Raw genomic sequence first — 20,453 nt, forward strand, 5'->3', positions numbered from 1 at the left:
GGTCTGCTATCAGATTCCAAAACATGTTGGGAGACTGCTTAATTTTGCCAGTGGCTGCAACCTGGAAGTTACAGATCTGACACTGATAGTGGCTAAAAGTTACACGCCCCTGCTTTAAATCAAAATATAAATGTGTATTTGGGAAAGAATTGTTTCCCACCTTTAAATTAAAGGTGAAACACAAAGAACTTAAGCACAGCTTCTAACTGGAGCAACTACTCTCTCCGGGTTTATATTCATAATGAATCAGAATCCAAGCAATTTATTATTGTGTCTTATCCAATTTGTTCACAGCATGAGCTGTTTATCCATCCAAGGCAATCTGTGGTAATGAACGTTCCCATACAACTGCGCATTTGTCTTTTTACATGCATACATAAGCAGAGTAAACTCCTGCACACTGGCAAAGAACAGTTTATTTCTGGAGCATTTCGACAGTAGACCTTCATCAAGCAAAATGCATTGATGCAGAAAAGGTTATCGGCAGATATAGGTCTGGCTTTTAAATATAACAGTGATAGCTGTTTATTGCAAATTCAATAATGTGTGGAAGTTTGTCCTGATACAACCATTGGAACCACTCACTGTTCCCCACCTCCAACATGTAGAATAGGGATGATCCTCCTGCAGGCGAGCGCTATTATGTTGCAACAGCAGTTGCTGTTACGCCACCATCTCTGAGCTAAGTAACAATAAGGACCGACTACCACTGACTCCCATCTGGAAATGCACTGCTGCAAAGTCTGCAGTTTTAAATTTTAATTGTTTGATCATGATTAAAATTCCAAGGCTTTCGTCCAAGAAACTGTGGAGTATGAGATTATTTAAGAGTAATTACAGCACCTTGTAAAAGGTTTTCATACCCTGAGAACCTTTCCACTTTTTCTCATGTTGCAACCACAAATTTCATCGTATTCCCCTGTGCGTAATAGACCAATACAAAGTACAAATGCTGCTCGTTTGTGCAGAGGAAGGACATGATACCTTTCACATCATGTGCAAATATAAATATGATTTTTATTTGTATTGCAGCTGCAGATCTTTTGGAAAATGTTTCTGCAGACTTTGGATGCGCACAGACTGAAATGTCTGCAAAATAGCTCAGCTTCAGCCAGATTGACTAACTAGGGCATTATAACACACTGTTATGACCTTAACCATTACACTGTAGCTTTAGCTGCGTGTTAAGGGTCACTGTCCTGCTGAAAGGTGAGCTTCTGCCCCAGTGTGAAGTTTTTTTTAGCTCCATTCATCTTCTCATCAACTCTGAACAGCTTTACTGTCCCTGCTGAAGAAAAGCATTCCCACCGCATGATGGTAGCGTGCTGTCACCATGTTTCACAGTGGGAATAGTGTGTTGAGGATGTTGTGGAGTGTTATTGGAGGACCTATATTCGCATGCTAAGGCATCTGAATTGCTTGTTGAAACCTACAAATGGGATTTCAATGACTTTGCAATGACTTTCTATATGAGACGCTACCGTACAGGCCAGAACTGCAAAAAGTGCACCACAAACAGTCATCAGATCCGTGGTTTTTCCTACCATAGACCTCCTGGCTGTTTCTCAGATCAATGCTCGTCTTGCAACCTGGTTGTTTAGGTGGCAAGTCATTTCTTGGTAATTTAGACTTGTGCGATACATTCTTTTCATGCAATGAATTAAACATTACTACATGAGATGTTCACAGCTTGGTATAATGTTTTATAAACCTAACTCCAATTTAACTTCCTTAAACTTCCCACCTGTTGGATGTGTTCCTTGGTCTTCATGATGCCATTTCCTAACTAATGTTTATTAGTGAATCTCTGAAGGCAGATGCACAGAATTTTATTCAGGGGTTTTAGAGCAAAATGGGGGGAAATCAAATGCACATATATCAAACAAAAATAAAAAACATGCATAATTGTCCTTTCACTTTACAATTATCCATTACTTTGCGTTGGTCTGTTAAATAAAATCCAAATAAAACACACTGCCGTTTAGCGGTGACCATAACAAAATATGAAAAGTGTTAATGGGTATGAATACCATTGCTAGGCATTGTATGAAGCTAAGGTTGGTGACCAAAAACATTAAGATCAGTTCACATTTGAGGGAGGCAGTTTAGTTCTTCACTGTCTCTTTAAAGTGCTGCTATTAAGAATGAAACAGCTGAAAGGGTTAGCAGGATGAATATCATTGGGAGGGGAAAATTATGCTGCGTAACTGAATGTTTCAGGATCAAATGTCTAGATTTGCTAGACTGGTGGAAATTCAAGTAATCTCAATTTAAGCAAGAAATGGTAAAACTGATTTGAATAGTCAGTGATATGAAGATGATCTAATATACATTCATTTTCCTTCAGCAGACAGATCGTTTAGATGTAATTTAGATTCCTGAGGTTTTTTTTATTCGAAACAGCATACCTCATTCATACACTTCTAGACATCAGAATTGATCCGGTTATTTCTGTGCATTGGAATAATTATATAATGTCCAAGATGAGTCCTATTTCTTACAATATCAGTACCTGATCCTGGCAGTGTTTAGTAATTCCCAAAAGTTACCTAAACCAGTTGTAATGTAGGTTGCTTATACTGTAAGACAGATGAGCAAATCATTTTAGGATTTTATACTGGGCTGTGAAAAAGTGTTTGATGGTGCAGAATTTTTTTTTATTTTGCTGTTAGATCACATAAGTAATTTTAATATTCAACAAAGAGATTATGAATAATTACAAGATTTTCCCCCCCAAATGAATTCACTTAAGGACAGAGAGCTATCTAAACCAGCACAGCTAAATGAGAAAACATGGATAATAAGCATATGTCATATCAAAGCATATGTCCCTAATCTTGATGTGATTTAGATAAAAAAAATAAATAAATAAAATAAAATAAAAATTGAGACCTTTTTAAGTATTCAATTTCCAAAAAGAATACTGATGAGGAACCCTGATAATCAGCACATCAGCAACTCATTCAGGAGGTCACATAAAAAGAACCATAATCACAAAAAAGCACCTCACTCAGTTACGGTAACAACTTTGAGGCGAAACCCGCTGCTGATGGGGGAAAAAAGTTCCATCTGCCAAATAATAAACTCCTATTATTTTGAAAACTTTTTGTGAAATTTTTGGTCCATATTCTCACAAATATGGAATGTTTTCAAGGTGCAACTCCCAGCACTTCAGAAGAAGAACACTATATCATCAAACATACATGGTTGTGGCGGATTCATGACCTGGGGCTGTTTTGCTACTAGCATCAGAAGAATGTGTAGGAACTTATGTAACTATGCATCGTGAAGGAGAATGTCTGGCCATCCATTTATGACATTAAACTAAAGCACACTTGGGTTATGCATTCAGAAAATTATCTTAAGCAAACCAGTAAGTCCACTTGTGCATGGATCATACTAAACACAGATAGAGTTACACACTAAATCAGTAATGAAAAAACAAGCCAATCTAATCTAAACTCATGGACTTATAAGAAAGGCCAAAAGAAAAGTAAAAAATAATGCCAGAGTAAGTATTGCAGAATTATTCAGGTAAAAAAAAAAAAGAATATTCAAGTTAAAAAGAGGAAAAACAGCAGCTGATTTACACAATGATGTGAGAAAATATGCAACATACATGATTGCACAAGAAACAGGTTGTTTTTGTCCAAAAACCTTCAAATGTGACTGACATAATCAATGAACAGTGAGGCCAAAAAAATACTATTTGAAAGATATCACAAATGCTTGATGGCAATAGTTTCTTCCAAAGGTGGCACAAACAGTTAGTTGATGGGGTAAAACTTTTTTTTTTTTTTTTTTTTTTTTTTTTTACATAGAGCCAGACTTGTTAAGATGGATCTTTTACCTAAATTCATTATCTGAAAAATGTCTCATTGTCTGTTATTAAAATTTGTTTGATCTGAAATATTTAACCATGACAAAAACCAAGGCAGTAAAAACATTCATGGGACTAGGTAAGCTTTGGTCTGTTTAGAGACTCAGTCTAATTACATGGACCCCAGTGTTAATCATGTTACTGAATGTTTTGATGACATGAACTCCATTTGAGTAATCTGCCTTTGAAGATCTAATCTCATTGTCAGTTTTCTTTTCATGTAGTTTAAGGGGGAGTGGGGGGTAAAAATCATAATAGAGAATAATTCTTTAAGACCAAAACATGTCAGACATTTTTTGCAGCAAATCTCATTAGGATTTTCAAAAATAAAACAGTTTATTGATGAATAAATAAAATGATTTGTTTTCTTGCAGATCTGGTACTACACTAATGGGATCCTACGGGATGCCGGCTTTGCAGAGCACTTACTGCCCTACATCACACTGAGCACGGGGGCTACAGAGACCCTGGCCGCAATCATCTCAGTGAGTATGCCTGATGCCTTTACTTGCTCCAACACACAGTAGTCTTTTTTTATGATGCTGAAGTGCTGAACTGGAGTTATACGGGAGGAAAGGCATTGACTCGGGTTGAAAGGAGGTGATTCTTGTGGATTTTTATTCACCTTCAGTGAATACTGTGCACGTGGTGCGAAACAGCACAGCTGCCGTTTTGAACGCAGCTGTTGGGCACAACCTACTTTTTCAATGTTTTATTCATGTTCTAGTCATGTTTCAGGCCAATGTTTAAACAAAGATCATCATAATTTAAGTATGATAAAATTTTTATTCTCATTACTGTATTTATATTCAACATGACATCTTGAGAGTTACAGTGTTATAAGATGGTAGGATTCTTAAAATAATTGATATCTTTATGTAATCAATACAAAAAATAAAAAAAAATATTCAGATACTCGCTTCAAAATCAACATAAACTAACCCACATTTGCCGAAATTCTGACTGCAGCATTGCAATAAAATAAAAAAGCATAACAAAAAAAGCCCATAAGACCTTCTTTATTGACAAGATAAACAAAAATGTTGTATGAGGTAACCTTCCCTGTAATGGGCTCGACACACGGGGAGCGTCATCACTCCCTCTCCATTTTTTCCCATGGAACTGGTGCAGTGAGGCAACAATCGCTTGCCCTCCTCCAGTCAAGCAAACAGCGAAATTCATGCATGTGAAAGTTTGAGCACGTACATGTAGACATGCACACGTCGTCTTGCGATGTGACATAAGAAAGTTGAAAAATGTACAGCTTTCAAGTCCGCCATCAAATGATGATATTCTCTATGCTGTTTCATTGTCTGTAATATAGGATGAACCCAGTTGTTTTTTCTTGTCAGTTCCATCAAAAGGAGGAAAAGTCAGAAGATTGTCAGTCATGGAATGGTTTGAAAATATCAAAACCCCTCTAATTTCATAACCAATCAAGTTTCTGGGAACCAGGTGATCCGACAGCGTGATTTGAAATGTGTCCCGTGTGTTGGGTTTCACCACAGTGGCAATAAAAGCCATTAGTCTCTGTCGTTTGTCGCTCCCTGTGTGTCCAGCTCTTAAGGCTGATGGACAAGAAAAGAATGAAATGCCAAAACGCTGCCACATGCTGTACTATTGCTTACAAATGAGGCTACAAAGTGTGACACTGATGAACATATTCTTTAATACCTTTGTGTCATACAAAAACTAACATTTACATTTCCACTTTATGACTTTGGAGCTGTACTTGATTTAAATCACATATGTAATTTCAGATAAAAGTTGCTCCTGAAACCCTCTGGGCTTAAGGTTTGACTGACTAAAAGACTGAGAGCTAGCAGGCCACGATGTTTTGTGTAGCTTTAAAGCAAACGCAAGCTAATGTAAATAATGGCCACAGGAAATCACACGTAATTTCCAGTCAGTCGTCCGCTAACAGCACCCTCTAGCTTCCTAAGTTACCAATTTGAGCCTTAATTATTTCCAGGAAAAATAATTACATCAATATATAAAAAAAATCACATTTCCTAGAGGTTAGTGATTTTTACTGAACAAATCATTCATTAAAATATTATTTCCTCAAATAATGTTTTGTCTAACTCGGATTTGCATTGTGAATGGGTTGAAACATACTAAACGTTCTAAATTAGTTAAACTAAATTAATCTCATTCTATGTTCTTTAAGATGAACTCTGGTTCTCTAACTTGGATCTGCAGTGAACCAGGATTCACTGAATCATTCTGATGATGGTTTTCAACTATTTTTATTTGTCCTTTTGTTTCTTCTGTGTGTGCGTAGTTCCTTAGCTTCTTTTTATCTTGATTTTGCTTAGTAGTTTAGTTAAATTTCACTAGCCTAGTAGAAAGGAGTTGTTGATTGAAATCTAGTGTTAATTCACATAAACAGCGTTCTATAGTGATGTTCTCTGGATGTTCATTTTATTTCTTTTAATACATTCTGGAACTTGAAGAGAAGTTGTCACTCATTTATTCTATATGTGTGCAGAGTTTGCTGTTAAAAGAATGCTAGTGCTCGAATTCATCCCTTTTCAACTATTGTCCTGATATCAGCTGTTTGGAATGATATTCAACTACCTAACAGACCGAAGGTTATTTATTAAATAACTTAAAACCGTGCGTAATGGCACAAACAAACAATGGATGGGGTAATAAGACACAGGTGACCCAAGTGAGACAATTAGGCTGTAGGAGAAGGACAACAATGATCTAGCAGGTGCATGAGGATAACATAATCTACCAGGGAATAGGAGAATGACCAGTAAGGGGGGGGTAACCTAACTAAACTAAGAAGGAGCAGATCTAAGACTACAGAAAAAATAAAGAACAGGAGCTAACTAGACAGGAACTAGATCTAACAGACACCTGAGTATACACTTAACACAAATACTAAACAGATGACTAACGAGGATCTAGGGATGAACAATACAAAAGTGCAAAATACCAGACTGTAGGTGTCAGGATCTTGGTGTACCTGTTTTTTTGTGTGGATGTGAGTCATCCCTCTTTTCTGAGGATCTCTGCTGGAGGGTGTGGCTTCCCAGTGGCTGGTGGCACACCGTTGTCAGTCCAAACTTCTCCTGTAGTGTTTTTAAGGAGCAGTGTTGCACTCATTCTTCGCCTGATGGTCCCACACAGTTAGTTGATCTCCGTCAGATGTTTTTCCCAGTCAACTTCTAAGAAGTCCGTTGCTGACATAACCTTTGGCAGTGATCTCCCACGGCTGTGAACACCTGCTCTTCTAGCCTGCCTGCTCTCCTTCGCTTCCTCCACAAGTCAGTACCTGGTCTGCTCCACCTTCCAGAAATAACTCCTATTGAAATAAATATATTAAACTATTCGCTGTGTCTCACTGGTGGTTCTCTGCATGTAGGTCAGGGAAATTCCCCAGATCATGTCAGCAAGATCCCCAGGGAGCTGCAATAAACAATCAAACCCCTGGGGATCCTGACATTTCCAAGGTCAAACTTCTGAGACGAATGGAAGGAAGCATAAATAGCAGCCTTGGTGAGTTTAGGTCTCCCCAAAAATAACAAAAGTCAACAATGAATTTGCTACTTTAGATGTGTTTGTGAATAATTTTCTTAGTCAAGGACAACATATTGGACATTTTTTTTGCACAAAAAGAGGTGTCCAATGCTTACATTTTGAGTTGAACTCATAAACAACTTCACAGCAGAAACATGACACCGAGCGCAGGAAGTAAAAAGCAGTGTGATGAGCAGAGAGAATAATGGACAGTTAATGGAAACATTTTGTAGTGAACAAAATGACTCAGGGAGCTTATATACTAAGGCAGGGTTGGAGGATGATAAATGAATCACAGAAGCTAATTAGAGGAAATGTGGAGCAGCTGAGGCACAAGGAAGGCCGGCAGCTGAGGGAGGGAGACTAATTAACAGAGAAAGCTGAACTAAGACACTATGACTGAGAGAAATAAATGCAATAACACAAAATGACAGAACACAAGAATAAACTAAGAAATTAAACAAAAAATAATGAACTAATATGGCAAGACTAAAATTAAGATATATAAACAACAAGGAAATACTGAAAACATAAACACAAGAAAACAACAACCCAAACACCTGGATAATGTGACAGCAGAGGAAGAAAAAATACCTGAAAGTCAGTAACAAAAGACTGAAAGTATCTATTGTGACCCTGAATGTCAACTAGGGATGCACAAAGCTGTAGGCCAGAGACTGAAACAAATAACTTTAGATTTAAACACTGAATTTGTGAATCCTAGGAAGCTGGAGCAGGTTTTGACCATTACTATAGTTTGCATCAAGAAAATATCTAAGAACTTTTTACAAAGCAGCTCCTTTAAATTAGAGGTTTTTTTTAAATCCAGAGTTACCTATCAGTAATTTAAAACAACAAATACATTTTTACCTTGTTTTCTTATTTATTCTAGATATAAGGAAAGCAAATCTGATGCATTTTATTAGTTATTAGTTTTTCCCCTTAAATGGGTTGGGCTTTTAACAACAGATATCTTTTGGCAAATTTCTCTCCAAGGCATATGAGTTATAGGTCCATTTAAAGTTTTTCTTTTTTCAAACAGGAGCACTTTACCAAAAGCAGTGGGAAATGTTTCCTTGCAGCTCTCCTCATTAAATAACTATGTTGCTCCCCATGTGGAATACTCAGAATTATTTTTTTTTTGATAGAGACAATCTTTGATCTTTGATAGATCAAAACTGTATTAATTCACTGAGTCCTACAGTAACTTGGTTTCAAGTGCAGATAGACTGACCTTTGGGGAAAAACCACCCTTCTTGGGACATTTGTGGCTCAGCGGGAAAAGTAGTGGAATTGGAGCAATAAAGTGCAATAAATAGTACAAGTGGAATGTGGCAGTAGACCCGATCCAAAGAGCTATTGTCTCTGGTTGGTGATATCATACATCTGTGAAATTTGGGGAGTAAAGCCCGTAGTTCTACGTTGTTAAAGTCCCCAGCCAAGAACACAGCCATACCTGGATAAGCGTTCATCTGGCGGCAGATCAGACCGCGGCGCTAGTTTAGCATTAGTTTGCCGTAGTATGTAGGTGGCTACGATTGTGATTTAGCTTAATTCCCTCACCAGATTAAAAGGTCTACATTATACAGCTAAATATTTCAGATGTTTATCAGAGATGACATCTGAACACTAGGAGTTGATTCTCAGTCGTTTGTTCATCTTGTTTGTTAAGTAGAGACCGGAGGCTTTAGCCTTTAGCCTTTAGCCTAGCACACAGGCTCTCCTCTTCTGTTCACGGCGTCTCTGTCTCTTAGGGCACATAAGGTGGATGGCTGACGTGTGTGCATCTGTGTCTGTGTGTGTGTGTGTGTGTTAATTTATTTGACAAACTTCAGCTTATTTAAAGTCTGAGGCAGTAGTTCCAGAAATCCAAACGTTCAACTGTCCATGTCACAGTGGCTGTCGGTCAAAGCTAATTCTAGTTCGGTTCCTCTTAAAACAGACATACAGAATTTAAACTCAGGCGTTTTCCCTTTCAATGTAGGTATACGATTTAGTGATTTTTATTTCAGTAAGTTTTTCACGAGTACACCCACATTTTTTCACTTGCCTTTCAGAGCTTCCGTATTTAATTATAGTTAAGCCCCCGCCTGTGAAACGTGTGGGAGTAACTTTATCCCATTTTTTCCCCCCAACTGCATTTGTATGTGTTTGATATGCACAATAAGAAACACTGAGAGCGATTTATTTGATTTGTGGTTTCAAATATTTATGGCACTTATATGAAACTCTGCACCTGGCTTTGAGATGCCATTTTAATTTAGATGGAAATATTTTGAAGAAAAGATTTATCTCCTAAATATCTTAGTCTATCCATTTTTGATTAGAGAAAAAAATATATATCAGACGGTCCACTTGACTGCAGCCTTTGTTCGTTTTCAGTAGCAGTGGTTTTCCATTACACAGACCCGCCAGAATTCACAACAAACTCTTCTCCCTTACATTTGACATATTTTTAGATAAAGATTGGAGGAATTGTGAACAGATGAAAAGCGTTCCTGAGGCAGGTACCTTATTTTGGCCCTGATGTGACAGTGCCAAAAACCTGTAAGGAAATATAAACAGTCTGCTGGCATTCTCCAGTTCAGATTTAATGAGCTTTGGGAATACTCACGCTCCATAGGGGCTGACCCAGAACACGCTATCTTTTTCTGGTATTCCCCCATCATGTACAATAATATATGTCTGCTTTTGTTTGTGCTCCTCCAGATTGTCTGGAATCAGAGCAAAGCCTTTTAGCTGCAGTGTTTTTCTCTTACACTTTCTTACTGTGCCATTGTGTGAGCTTTAGCTGCACAGCTATTGCTCTCTTTATTTTTGCTCGTCACCATCCTGTTAGTTGTTTCGTTGACAGCTTTGTTGTAATAGAAGCAAATGCTTTGGATCTGTGGATGGTGTTAATTTATTTATTTTTAACTTCTAGATTCTGATCTGTTTGTGCCACAATCACAGCAAACAATGCCAAGCATACTAATTTGTTTTGTGTTGATTAATTAAACTTTTTGAAAGTCGGAGTAAATTGTTATTAGGCTATGAATAGGCAATGGTTGTGCATCCACCAGAAGCACAAGATGTTTTGCTTTCCTTCAAGTTATTTCACCTCCTTGTGTTTTCAGCTTATGGAATATATCAAATAGCTTTTTGCGGGACTTTTGCGATACAAGGGCATCAGTGTGTCTGTTGTTGACCCGAATGCCATGGATATAGGATTTGTGTTTGAATTTGTTTGTCTATTTGAATTATTCAGATGAGTTTAATAACGTTTTTTTTGTCTCTAATGAGCCGACTGACATGGATGCGGAAAAATCCGTTGGAACTCCCAGTAAAAAAAAAATGTAATAGCTTGCATTAAGCTTCTATTGTAGTAGAAAAATGTCACATAGAAAAATGTTGAGGAATTAAGCCTTTATTCACTGAATTGAGGGGGGGGGAGGGGGGCTTGTTGGGAAATATTTCTATCACATTTTTTGGTACATTTCTTTGGCCCTTAAGATAAATGTAACATTTATTCTCTACTCTTTAAGATGATTAGTATCCTCTTATTAGTAGTCCATTACTTCTTGTTTCCCAGGTGTATAAACAGGTCATAACACAGAGATCTGTTTCTTTTTTGCTAGTGCTCTTGGCTAAATGAGGACACACATTTATCTTGTCACCATGCATAGGGACCAGGATGGTGAGAACTATATGTCTAAATTAACACGGATATGGTTCACCAGACTAAAAATCAATTTTTTTCACTGCCACCTCAGCTCCTAGATCTGATTCCCATAGAGCACCTTTTGTGTGAGCTAAGGGGACTCTGCATGATCTAGAGATATTGTGGAAAAAGTTAATCATTGTCATATATCCGTCTCTCTGTATGCCCTAACCTTGCAAAATACCACAGCAAAAGACAAAGTCCTGCACTATTGGCAAAATAGGATTCTGTTAAAATTTGAAGTGTGTTCTTCCCTATGCTTAGGAAAGTTTTATTCATCCTTGCAAAAGAAATTTGCATTCTGAAATGGGCTTTCGCTGTATTTCCTAACTCTCTGATGATTTGAACATGTTCTGCTCGGAGGAGAAAATGAGGTGGAACATTTGTTCTTCCAACACAACCATCTGCCAGAAGGACTACAAAAGAAACTAGAAATTTTCGGAAGCATGTTTAAACAGTTGAGGATTTTAGGACATTAAGAAATCTGCAAATGGGCTACTGTTTTGAAAAATTGCATGATGATGAACGCCTGAGGATATTTGAATGCAAATGAATTAAAACACAAAATATATTTGGAACTTTCTTCAAAAACATTAATCTACAATTTTTTCCTGTCTTAAATATCAAGTTAGTAGGATTTGACACATTTCACCCTTGCCTTAAATTTATCTTCTCAGAACCAAGTTCACCTGTGTGTAATTTAATTTCAGCATAAATCCAGCTGCTCTATCAAGTCCTCTGAGGTTTGTTAGAGAACATTAGTGAACAAACGCAGGCAGATCAGTGAGGAAGTTGTGAAATTTAAAGCTGGGTTGTATATATATATATATATATATATATATATATATATATATATATATAAAATTGATTTATAGAGCTCACTTAAAAAAACAGTGACTTTGTCTAAGTGCTGTACATAACAAATAAAAGCTAGACATCCCGCAGACATATAAAACTCTCTGTAAATAGAACAAAGACAATTTCAGAGCATGTCAACTCAATTGTTCAAAAGCTATTGAAAAAAGACATGTTTTTAAATGAGATGCCTGTCTAATGCAGGCAATGTGTTCCAAAGTTTGGGAGCCATAATAGAAAAGACTCAAACTCCTCTACATTTACGGCTAATTTTTGACACAGCTACAGGCAGCTGGTAGATCTAAGACGTAAAGAGGAGCAAGACAGTTTAAGCATTTATAAGCCAATAATAAAATCCACTCTGTGATACATAGGGAACTAATGAAGAGCGGCTAGAACAGGTGAGAGGTGGTCATGTCTCTTTGTGCCAGTAAGAAGACAGACAGCAGCATTTTGAGCGAGCTGAAAGCGTGATAGAGATGCCTCAGTGACACCAGCATGAAGTGCATTACAGTAGAGGAGATAAGTACAGATAAAGGCATGTAATATTCCCTACAAGTCATGCCTCAACAAAGTTGGCTCAAGGTTTGCTATTTATCTGAAAAGGAAGATTTTTATTTATTTATTTGCAAAACAGAGCTGATCTGTTCAGCAAATTTAAAATCTGAGTCCATATTTAAGTCCATATAAGTCTGTTACCTTCTGTCTTATGTATGACCTGAGGGAATCAAATTTAATAGGTGGGTGGCGTGACGTAAATTTAGGCATAAATAGAACAACCTTTGTTGTGCTTTCATTGAAGTTAAAAACAAATCAGCAACATCCAAGCCTTGACGTCTTCAATGCAATGTGACAGGGGTTGGATGAAGCTTGAACTTTCAGGTGTTAGAAGGTTGGTAGATCAGGCAATCGTCTGCGTAGCAATGAAAGAGGAGGCCGTGTTTTCTAAATATGCTATAAGGAAAACAGAAGAGGACCAAGAACTGAGCACAGAGAAACTCTGCATCAAAACACATCCATGTCTTAGAACTGTTACAATTACTGCTTTGTGTTTATCTAAAAAGTAAGTCCAATAAAATACAATAAAGCTTGTGGTTCTCATGTGACTCATTTCAAAAATTACTAAGGTGAATAAATAATTTTGCAAAGCACTGCATTGCGAGGCAACAGAGGAATGCCAGAATAAAAAATACTGACACAGTTATGAACCTTTAAATGCAACATGTTATCCACTGACCTCCTGCTCTCTTTTCTAGTACCCCACTGGGCAAAAGCCCTTTCCATGCAGCACGCTTGTCACTTTTCGGCTGGCTAACATACCAGAGCGCAGGATTTTGTGCCACTCTACATTAATTCACACACATCCGGCCATGTCGTCACAATCTGTGGCCCTTTGGCAAGTTATGGTTTAAACACAAACAAGTGATCATGGAATGTGAAATCTGACCTTGTTGTGGGAAATGACGCACATCATGTGACGGAAATATACTACAGGTAGTTTAGAAAGCAAATGCTTTCAAGTGAAAATGTTCTGTTGAAAAATTCTGTGTCATGTTGTTCGGAAAAGCAATGACAGAAGGGACAAATAGGGTAATGATCTGTTTCATCTGGCAGGAAAGCAAGTTTTATATCTGTTGCTTGTTTTGCAGTGAGACAAAAACAATAGCTATGTTTACATGCTCAAAGATTCCCTGATCAGATTGAAAAAGAATAAAATAATACCTATGTCAACGACCACAAAAAGCAGGCTTTCACGTGAAAACAAATAAAGCTGCCTAATGTATTTGGCCTGCAGCGAAACTCAAGTGTAAAAATGACCACAATTTCACTGTTGTCGTTGTTTTCTGTTGGGTTTGTCACTGAAATCCTAATAGTGCAGATTATGGAGTAAATGGGAGGCCGGAGCTCCCTCGAGCTGTAGCCAGTTGTCTAAAATGACTCATCCGCTTCCTGACGTGATAACTTGTGACCACACATTTTATTCCTTCCAACCGTGAGGGCTGAAATCACCAGACTGTTGTGTCTGCCAAGAAGCAGGATAGAGCATTGATTTGTGAGTAGAGACACACCGATAAGTCTTTTTTTGGCAGATACTGATTTTTAGTTTATTCTGAGGTCTTAACCTACTTGATCTGATTTGGTAGATCTCTCTTTTTTAAAGGACTACAACACAAAAGTTACTTGCGTAAACTTTGTTTTAATTTAACAATTAAATGTTGAAAATGTTGACCATTAAAACGTTTGCTGATTGCTTGATGGAGGTACCTTTGGAGAAACACAAAGGTACCAGTTATCCTACTGCTGCTAAAATACTAATATAAAACAATGATAATTCCTGTTATAGTATAACTATGTTATATCTATATATAACTACGGTATATTATATTACATAATATAGCCATAAAATGTAGATGGTGTGTTTGAGTTTGATTAATAACTTACAATTACTTGCAACACTTTTCTGTAAGCTCATTCAAATTCATTTAGATATAGTCAGTCATCCATACTGTTGATGCCATTGATTCTGCATTTTTTTATGATTTTTTTTTTTTTTTTTTAAGGAAGATCAAATGTACTTTTGTGTTCAATCAAATGTTTTTTTATGTTTTACCTAGGGCTGGGCAACGATTAAAATATTTAATCGCGATTAATCGCCCTGATTAATCGCGATTAATCGCGATTAATCGCATTGTATTTACAAACTCCAAGAATGAATTCAAAAGTAGTGTAAAGAGCACTTTTATTTTAATGTTCTGCTGCCATATGAACAAAAGTGTTGTAACATTTGTAGCACTTATTTTATACTGGATATTTTCAACCCATCTATTGAATTTAGTGCACTAGTTGATCTTTTCTTCATAAGAGAACAAGCACTGCAGCCAAAATATGGCCTTTTTTGACCTGCTGTATATTAGCCAGTCCCTAAGCTTGATGTATCATGAAACTGTTGACCTTTTGGGTTTTGTGGTTTTTATTTTATTATTACAATTTAATAATAATAATAATAATAATAATAATAATAATAATAATAATGTTATGTTCAGTGTTTTTTCGCTAATCCACCTCTTATATATTTCAATCCTTATGTAATTTTGTCTGTGTTGTGTGCACCTGCCTGTTGCTTTAATCCTATAAATTTCCCCGTCGTGGGATAAAAAAAGGATTAGCTAATGTTATCTTATCTTAAATAACACTTTTTAATATATGTACTAGGTTCTTTCAAGGTCTTAATTACATGTTATGTGTGGGCTCCAGTAACATCCATCCATCCATCCATCCATCCATCCATCCATCCATCCATCCATCCATCCATCCATCCATCCATCCATCCATCCATCCATCCATCCATCCATCCATCCATCCACTGATCTACCTGGATGTTCCCTGGAGGACTGAAACGCCTCAGTCAGAGACGTCAGTCTGTGGGTCTGTCGGGGCAATGAGAGAAGTTTCGTCTCCTCTCTCCGTTTCTGGGGCTCGACGTTTTCATGTTTTTTCACGTGCTTAGATAAATTTGTTGTGTTTCCACTTAAATGAACCGGCTTTTTACAAAACACACAGCTTGATTTCATTTACGGTATTAAAATAAAGCCGAACGGTGCTACTTCCTCTGTTCATGTTTTTTCGCTGCTGCGTTCTCTCTCAGCTGTTTGTGTATTAAGTTTGTGTGAGAGCTGAGTGCGCGGGCCAGGCTGAGCCTGCGTGCTGATTGGCTGGCGCCGCTGAGCCATGTACGAGAGGGGAGGGGGAGAGTGCTGCCGTGACAGCGCGCTGCAGTCAGCGCGCGTGCTGACTGACACTGACTGAAAGCATGATGTGAGCAACATGCGTTAATGCGCGATAAAATAAATATCGCCGTTAATAGTCTAATGAATTAACGCGAAATTAACGCGTTAACTTGCCCAGCCCTAGTTTTACCACTTTATTTGCATTTTTTAATCAAATGCCTCCGTGAAAGAAATCTTCTTGGTTATGATATGAGAAAAAAAAATGCTGATTTTTCAGTAGTGTCCAGTGTCAGAATTAATGGGCTGGTGTCCAGCAAGTTTTAGATGTATCTCTGAAACTTTTAATGTCTTTAATTCTTTAATTCAGATATGAAATTAAGAATGGGTTCTTCCCAGGCCTATGCTGAACCTGATGACATGCTCAGGTCTGAATGCGATTTAGTTATGGTTTAATTAGAATGACGCCCCCTTGTAAATCAGGGCCCATGTAAATGTCCTAACTGCCCTAAATTATTTTTTTTTTCACAGTTTTAATATCCCTTCATATATGCATGTCTTGTTTACTATCCAAAACACACGTCCTGGTTGTGGGCTTGATTTTGGTTTTGACTGTTCATCCGATAAAGAGAAAAACCCATTTTTTGTCTTGTACCATTTTAGCTGAACCTGAAATCAAATGTATATGACAACTTGTGACTGATGTATAATTTAATACTTGATGGTGGCAGATAAATTTTAGCTGAAAAAAAAAAAACAAGTTATCATCATCCAGTGCATATGAATATGCTGACTTAGTGAGTGCCTTTCCCTTCATCAGAGGTGGGTAAAGCAGCCAAAAATAGTGCTACTCAAGTAAGAGTAACACTACTTCAACAATTTTTGCTCAAGTAAAAGTAAAAAAATTGTCAGCCAGGAAATTATTCAAGTAAGTAAAAGAGTATTCAGTGAGAAGGCTATTCGAGTACTAAGAAACTAATCATAAAAGCTGATGATTTAATATTTTAAAATGATGTAATCAAACATACAAAAATATAAGGTTATTTGCAAATTCTGGTATTTTAAAGACAAAAATTAAAATAAAATTATACAAAGAATAATATAATGCAAACTAACAAATTCAGGCAGAAGAAGCACTTTTCTAAATCAATCTTGTCAACATTAAACTTGACAGCAATACTTGTAGTGGTTAATGTATGTACAGTATGTTAGAACCGTGTAAAGTACTTCCATTGACAATATCTACTGTTCATTTTACCTCCAAATGGCTCAATGAGCTCAGCAGAAAGAATATATGTATATATATATATATATATATTTAGAAAATAACAAAGCATATATATATATATATATATATATATATATATATATATATATATATATATATATATATATATTTAGAAAATAACAAAGCACATGTACAAATAAGAAGTCTCACTTTGTCATAAGCTCTAGGTTTCTAGGTTTTTGTCTCTCTGCTCCATTGTTGGTTAAAACAAGTCTGTTCTTTATTCAAGAAGTTATTCACAGTAGGTAGAGTAGTCAGAAATTTTACTCGAGTAAAAGTAGTGATACTTGAGTAATAATATGACTCAAATACAAAAGTAAAAATCACTGCCATAAAACTACTCCTAAAAGTACATTTTGTTCAGAAAATGCAAATGAGTAAAATGTAACTAGTTACTACCCACATCTGCTCTTCATATGTGTTTATGTATCAAAATACCACAGAATGTCATAAACAACATTGCTATAACTGTAATAATCCTTATATTGTTTTAGGAGAAACAATATAATTGATTGTTTCTTATGCATTTAAAAAAAACAATAAGATCATGTTTAATATTTTTGGTTTAGATTTTGTTTTGTGTTAAACCATGCTATTTTTCCACAATTCAATTAAATTTTATTTATATAGCGCCAATTCATGAAAAATGTCATCTCAAGGCACTTTACAAAGTCAGATTTGTAAAAAGGCAAGACGAATCGATGACATCTACAATGTTATCACATAATGAGAAACTCACAACGACCAATGTGTACTAAGGAAGTAATCCGGCCATTGAATCAGCTGGGAAGCAGCAACCACATGCCTGAACCCTGCAGCCCCAGTTTGGAGCGTGTCTGCAAACCAGGGTCTTATTTATTTAGTTTAGCGTCTTTGTAGGTAAAATACATCAGAACTAAAAGAACATTGCGTTTGTCATCTCTCCAGGTGTGTTTTAGTTGCAAAGGAAGCTGCTTCGGTCGCAGAGCTTTCTTAATTAATAACACATGAAAAAACAATTTCAATTGGCTTATGTACGTGGAGGAGTGAACACTAAATGAAGTAGAAATTCACATGATGTTGTCTGATGCTGGTGATAAATTATTCAGGCCTACAGTAGACAAACTTCTGTTGCCTCCCTTATCAAGCTCTCTCTCTCTCAAAGACATACACGTGTTCAGCCTCATAAATATCCATTCCCGCAAATCTTCCGGGACCCCTAATGAGCCGTGTGTTAGCTGCTCGTTGATGTTTGTGTGAGAACGCATGCCGCTGCAGTGTGGGTAGTGTCTGGGAGAGAAACGTCTCAATGCCTACTGGGATGTGCACATGTGCACGCGCACACATTCAGGAGTCTGAGTAAATTCCATCGTGTGTAGAGGAGGTCCAAATCGAACAGAGGCACAGTCTGGGGCATTCCACCAGGAAAGTGCTAGAAAACATCAAGAAAATGAATCGGCATTGCCAAAAAAGAAACAAACAAACTAAAGAAAACCCTCCACTCAAACTGATCCATCCCGGTGGAAGGAGGATCCATTTTATGCAAAGAGCAATTACTTTTTTTTTCTTCAGTCCCATGTAATCCCACTGGTTCAGAACTATTGAAGCTGTGCTATAAATTTTTAGTCTTAGAGGCAGAATTGAAACAAGGCCAGGAGCAATAGCCTCTACTTTGCTAAAGCCTCGATCATATGCCCACTGCTTGATCTGAAATCCTGAGAGGAGCCCAGGTGATGACAGAAGTGGACCCAGAATTATGGATGAGGCAGAAACAGTGTGGCAGAAAAGGAAATCCACAGAAAAGTGTGGAAAATCACATAAAAACATTAATGTGTTGTTTATAATGATACTAGAAATGAACCATCACTCAGAAGACTTCTTACCCTTGAGGCATAGCAGATATAATGGACAGAAATGTGTTTTATTTAAAAATAACCATACAATTATTCTGTAAAAATTCCAGGATGCAAGTAATATGAATTTTCTATTCAAGGTTTCACCATAATACAACGTTTGTAAAAAGCATGGAAAATTACAACTAATGTCTCTTTAGGGAACATCACCTGAATGTTGTGAGGTTTGGCCGTACATAGCTGGCCCAGTTGTCAACAAGGGGAGGGACACACACACACACACACACACACACACACACACACACACACACACACACATCTACACACACACACACACACACACACACACAAAGATCTGACCTTTAGGCTGATTTGCTGGATTTAATAAACATTATGCTGGCTGAGTGACCGCTCGCTGCCAGGAATCAGACAAGGAGAGAACCTGATACTCGAAACAGACACGGTGTTTCTCTTAAAAGATTTATTAATAGGAATCTGGTACACATGGGAAAAAACCTCTGCTAGACAACAGCGATGAGTCTGCCAGTGGCGAGCTGAATGCTTGCAGCAGGAGGTGACATGCAGGTGATGGGCAGAGGGTGTAATCAGTTACGATGGACAGGAGTGATTCATACGCAGGCAGGCAGAGGCAGGCAGACAAATCCTTAGGGCTCGGCAAAGGTCATGGTTAAGATAACAGTCCAAGATCATTGTCCAGAAAACTTAGAAAAAGCAGAAGTTCATCATGGATGGACAATGGTAACAGGGGCTTGGCAAGGCAGGAAGGTCTGTAGAACTTGGCCATGGTCATGAACACGGAATCAGGCAGGGGAGAATCGCTGGACCTCTACTGGCACAATGCTTTCAATAATCTGGTGCTGCCTGTTTGCTCAAGTCTGGTATATATAGGCAGATAAACAGATGAAGGGGAAGAAAAAAGAGCTTGATTGAGCTGCCACAGGATGAGGCTCACAGTTGCATCGGATAATCTTGATTGCAACGGTGCAGGATGAGTGGCAGCCAGCAGACAAGCCAGAACGTGACACCTGGTTGGCTTCTAAAAGCCGTTTCATTCAGTCAGACACAGGATTTTTTTTACTTGGAGGAGTGATCCTTCTTGACATGCTTCAGCTTTAGATGTCCATGGTGGACAATGATAAGATGGGGGCAGAGATTGAAACAAGTGGTGATGATGATTTCTAGTTCATTTTGATGTTCATCACTTGACTAATTTACTCACTTGTTCAGCACTTATAAGCTTTGTATCCTGCTGCCTTTGCCTCGAACAAGTGACATGTCAACACAGCAGTCATACAGATGATTTATTAATCCATTATTATGTACGCTCTAGAACCGGGGTGGGCAAACCTTTTGACTCATGGGCCACAATGGGTACTTAAATCTGACAGAGGGGCCGGGCCAGGAGCAGATGTTTGAAGTATTTGAGTAAACTACTAAAAATGACATGTAAAACCCATTGCATAAAAGGTATTGCCTTTAACAGGTAGTAAAGCATGAATATACAAGGCTTATTGTACAAATTATTTTCCAAACAGTGCTGTGTCTCCCTTTTTTGCCAGTGCAAGTTTTGTTGTGGCAAATCTCAGGATAGATAGACAAATTCAGAGGGCCGGATTAAAAA

At 37.5% G+C, this 20,453-nt stretch overlaps 1 protein-coding gene across 5 annotated transcripts in view; it reads left to right on the forward strand.

The window, feature by feature from the left end:
- slc2a9l2 (solute carrier family 2 member 9, like 2) overlaps positions 1-20,453 on the forward strand; it is a 175,908-nt gene that overhangs the window by 82,621 nt on the left and 72,834 nt on the right. For all 5 annotated transcript variants that reach the window (XM_036151857.1, XM_036151858.1, XM_036151861.1 and 2 more), the window contains one exon: positions 4,255-4,365. In XM_036151857.1, the coding sequence (XP_036007750.1) occupies positions 4,255-4,365 (111 nt within the window). The remainder of the gene's footprint in view (positions 1-4,254; positions 4,366-20,453) is intronic.

Source organism: Fundulus heteroclitus, chromosome 20 (assembly GCF_011125445.2).
Source record: "Fundulus heteroclitus isolate FHET01 chromosome 20, MU-UCD_Fhet_4.1, whole genome shotgun sequence".
Taxonomy (NCBI): domain Eukaryota; kingdom Metazoa; phylum Chordata; class Actinopteri; order Cyprinodontiformes; family Fundulidae; genus Fundulus; species Fundulus heteroclitus.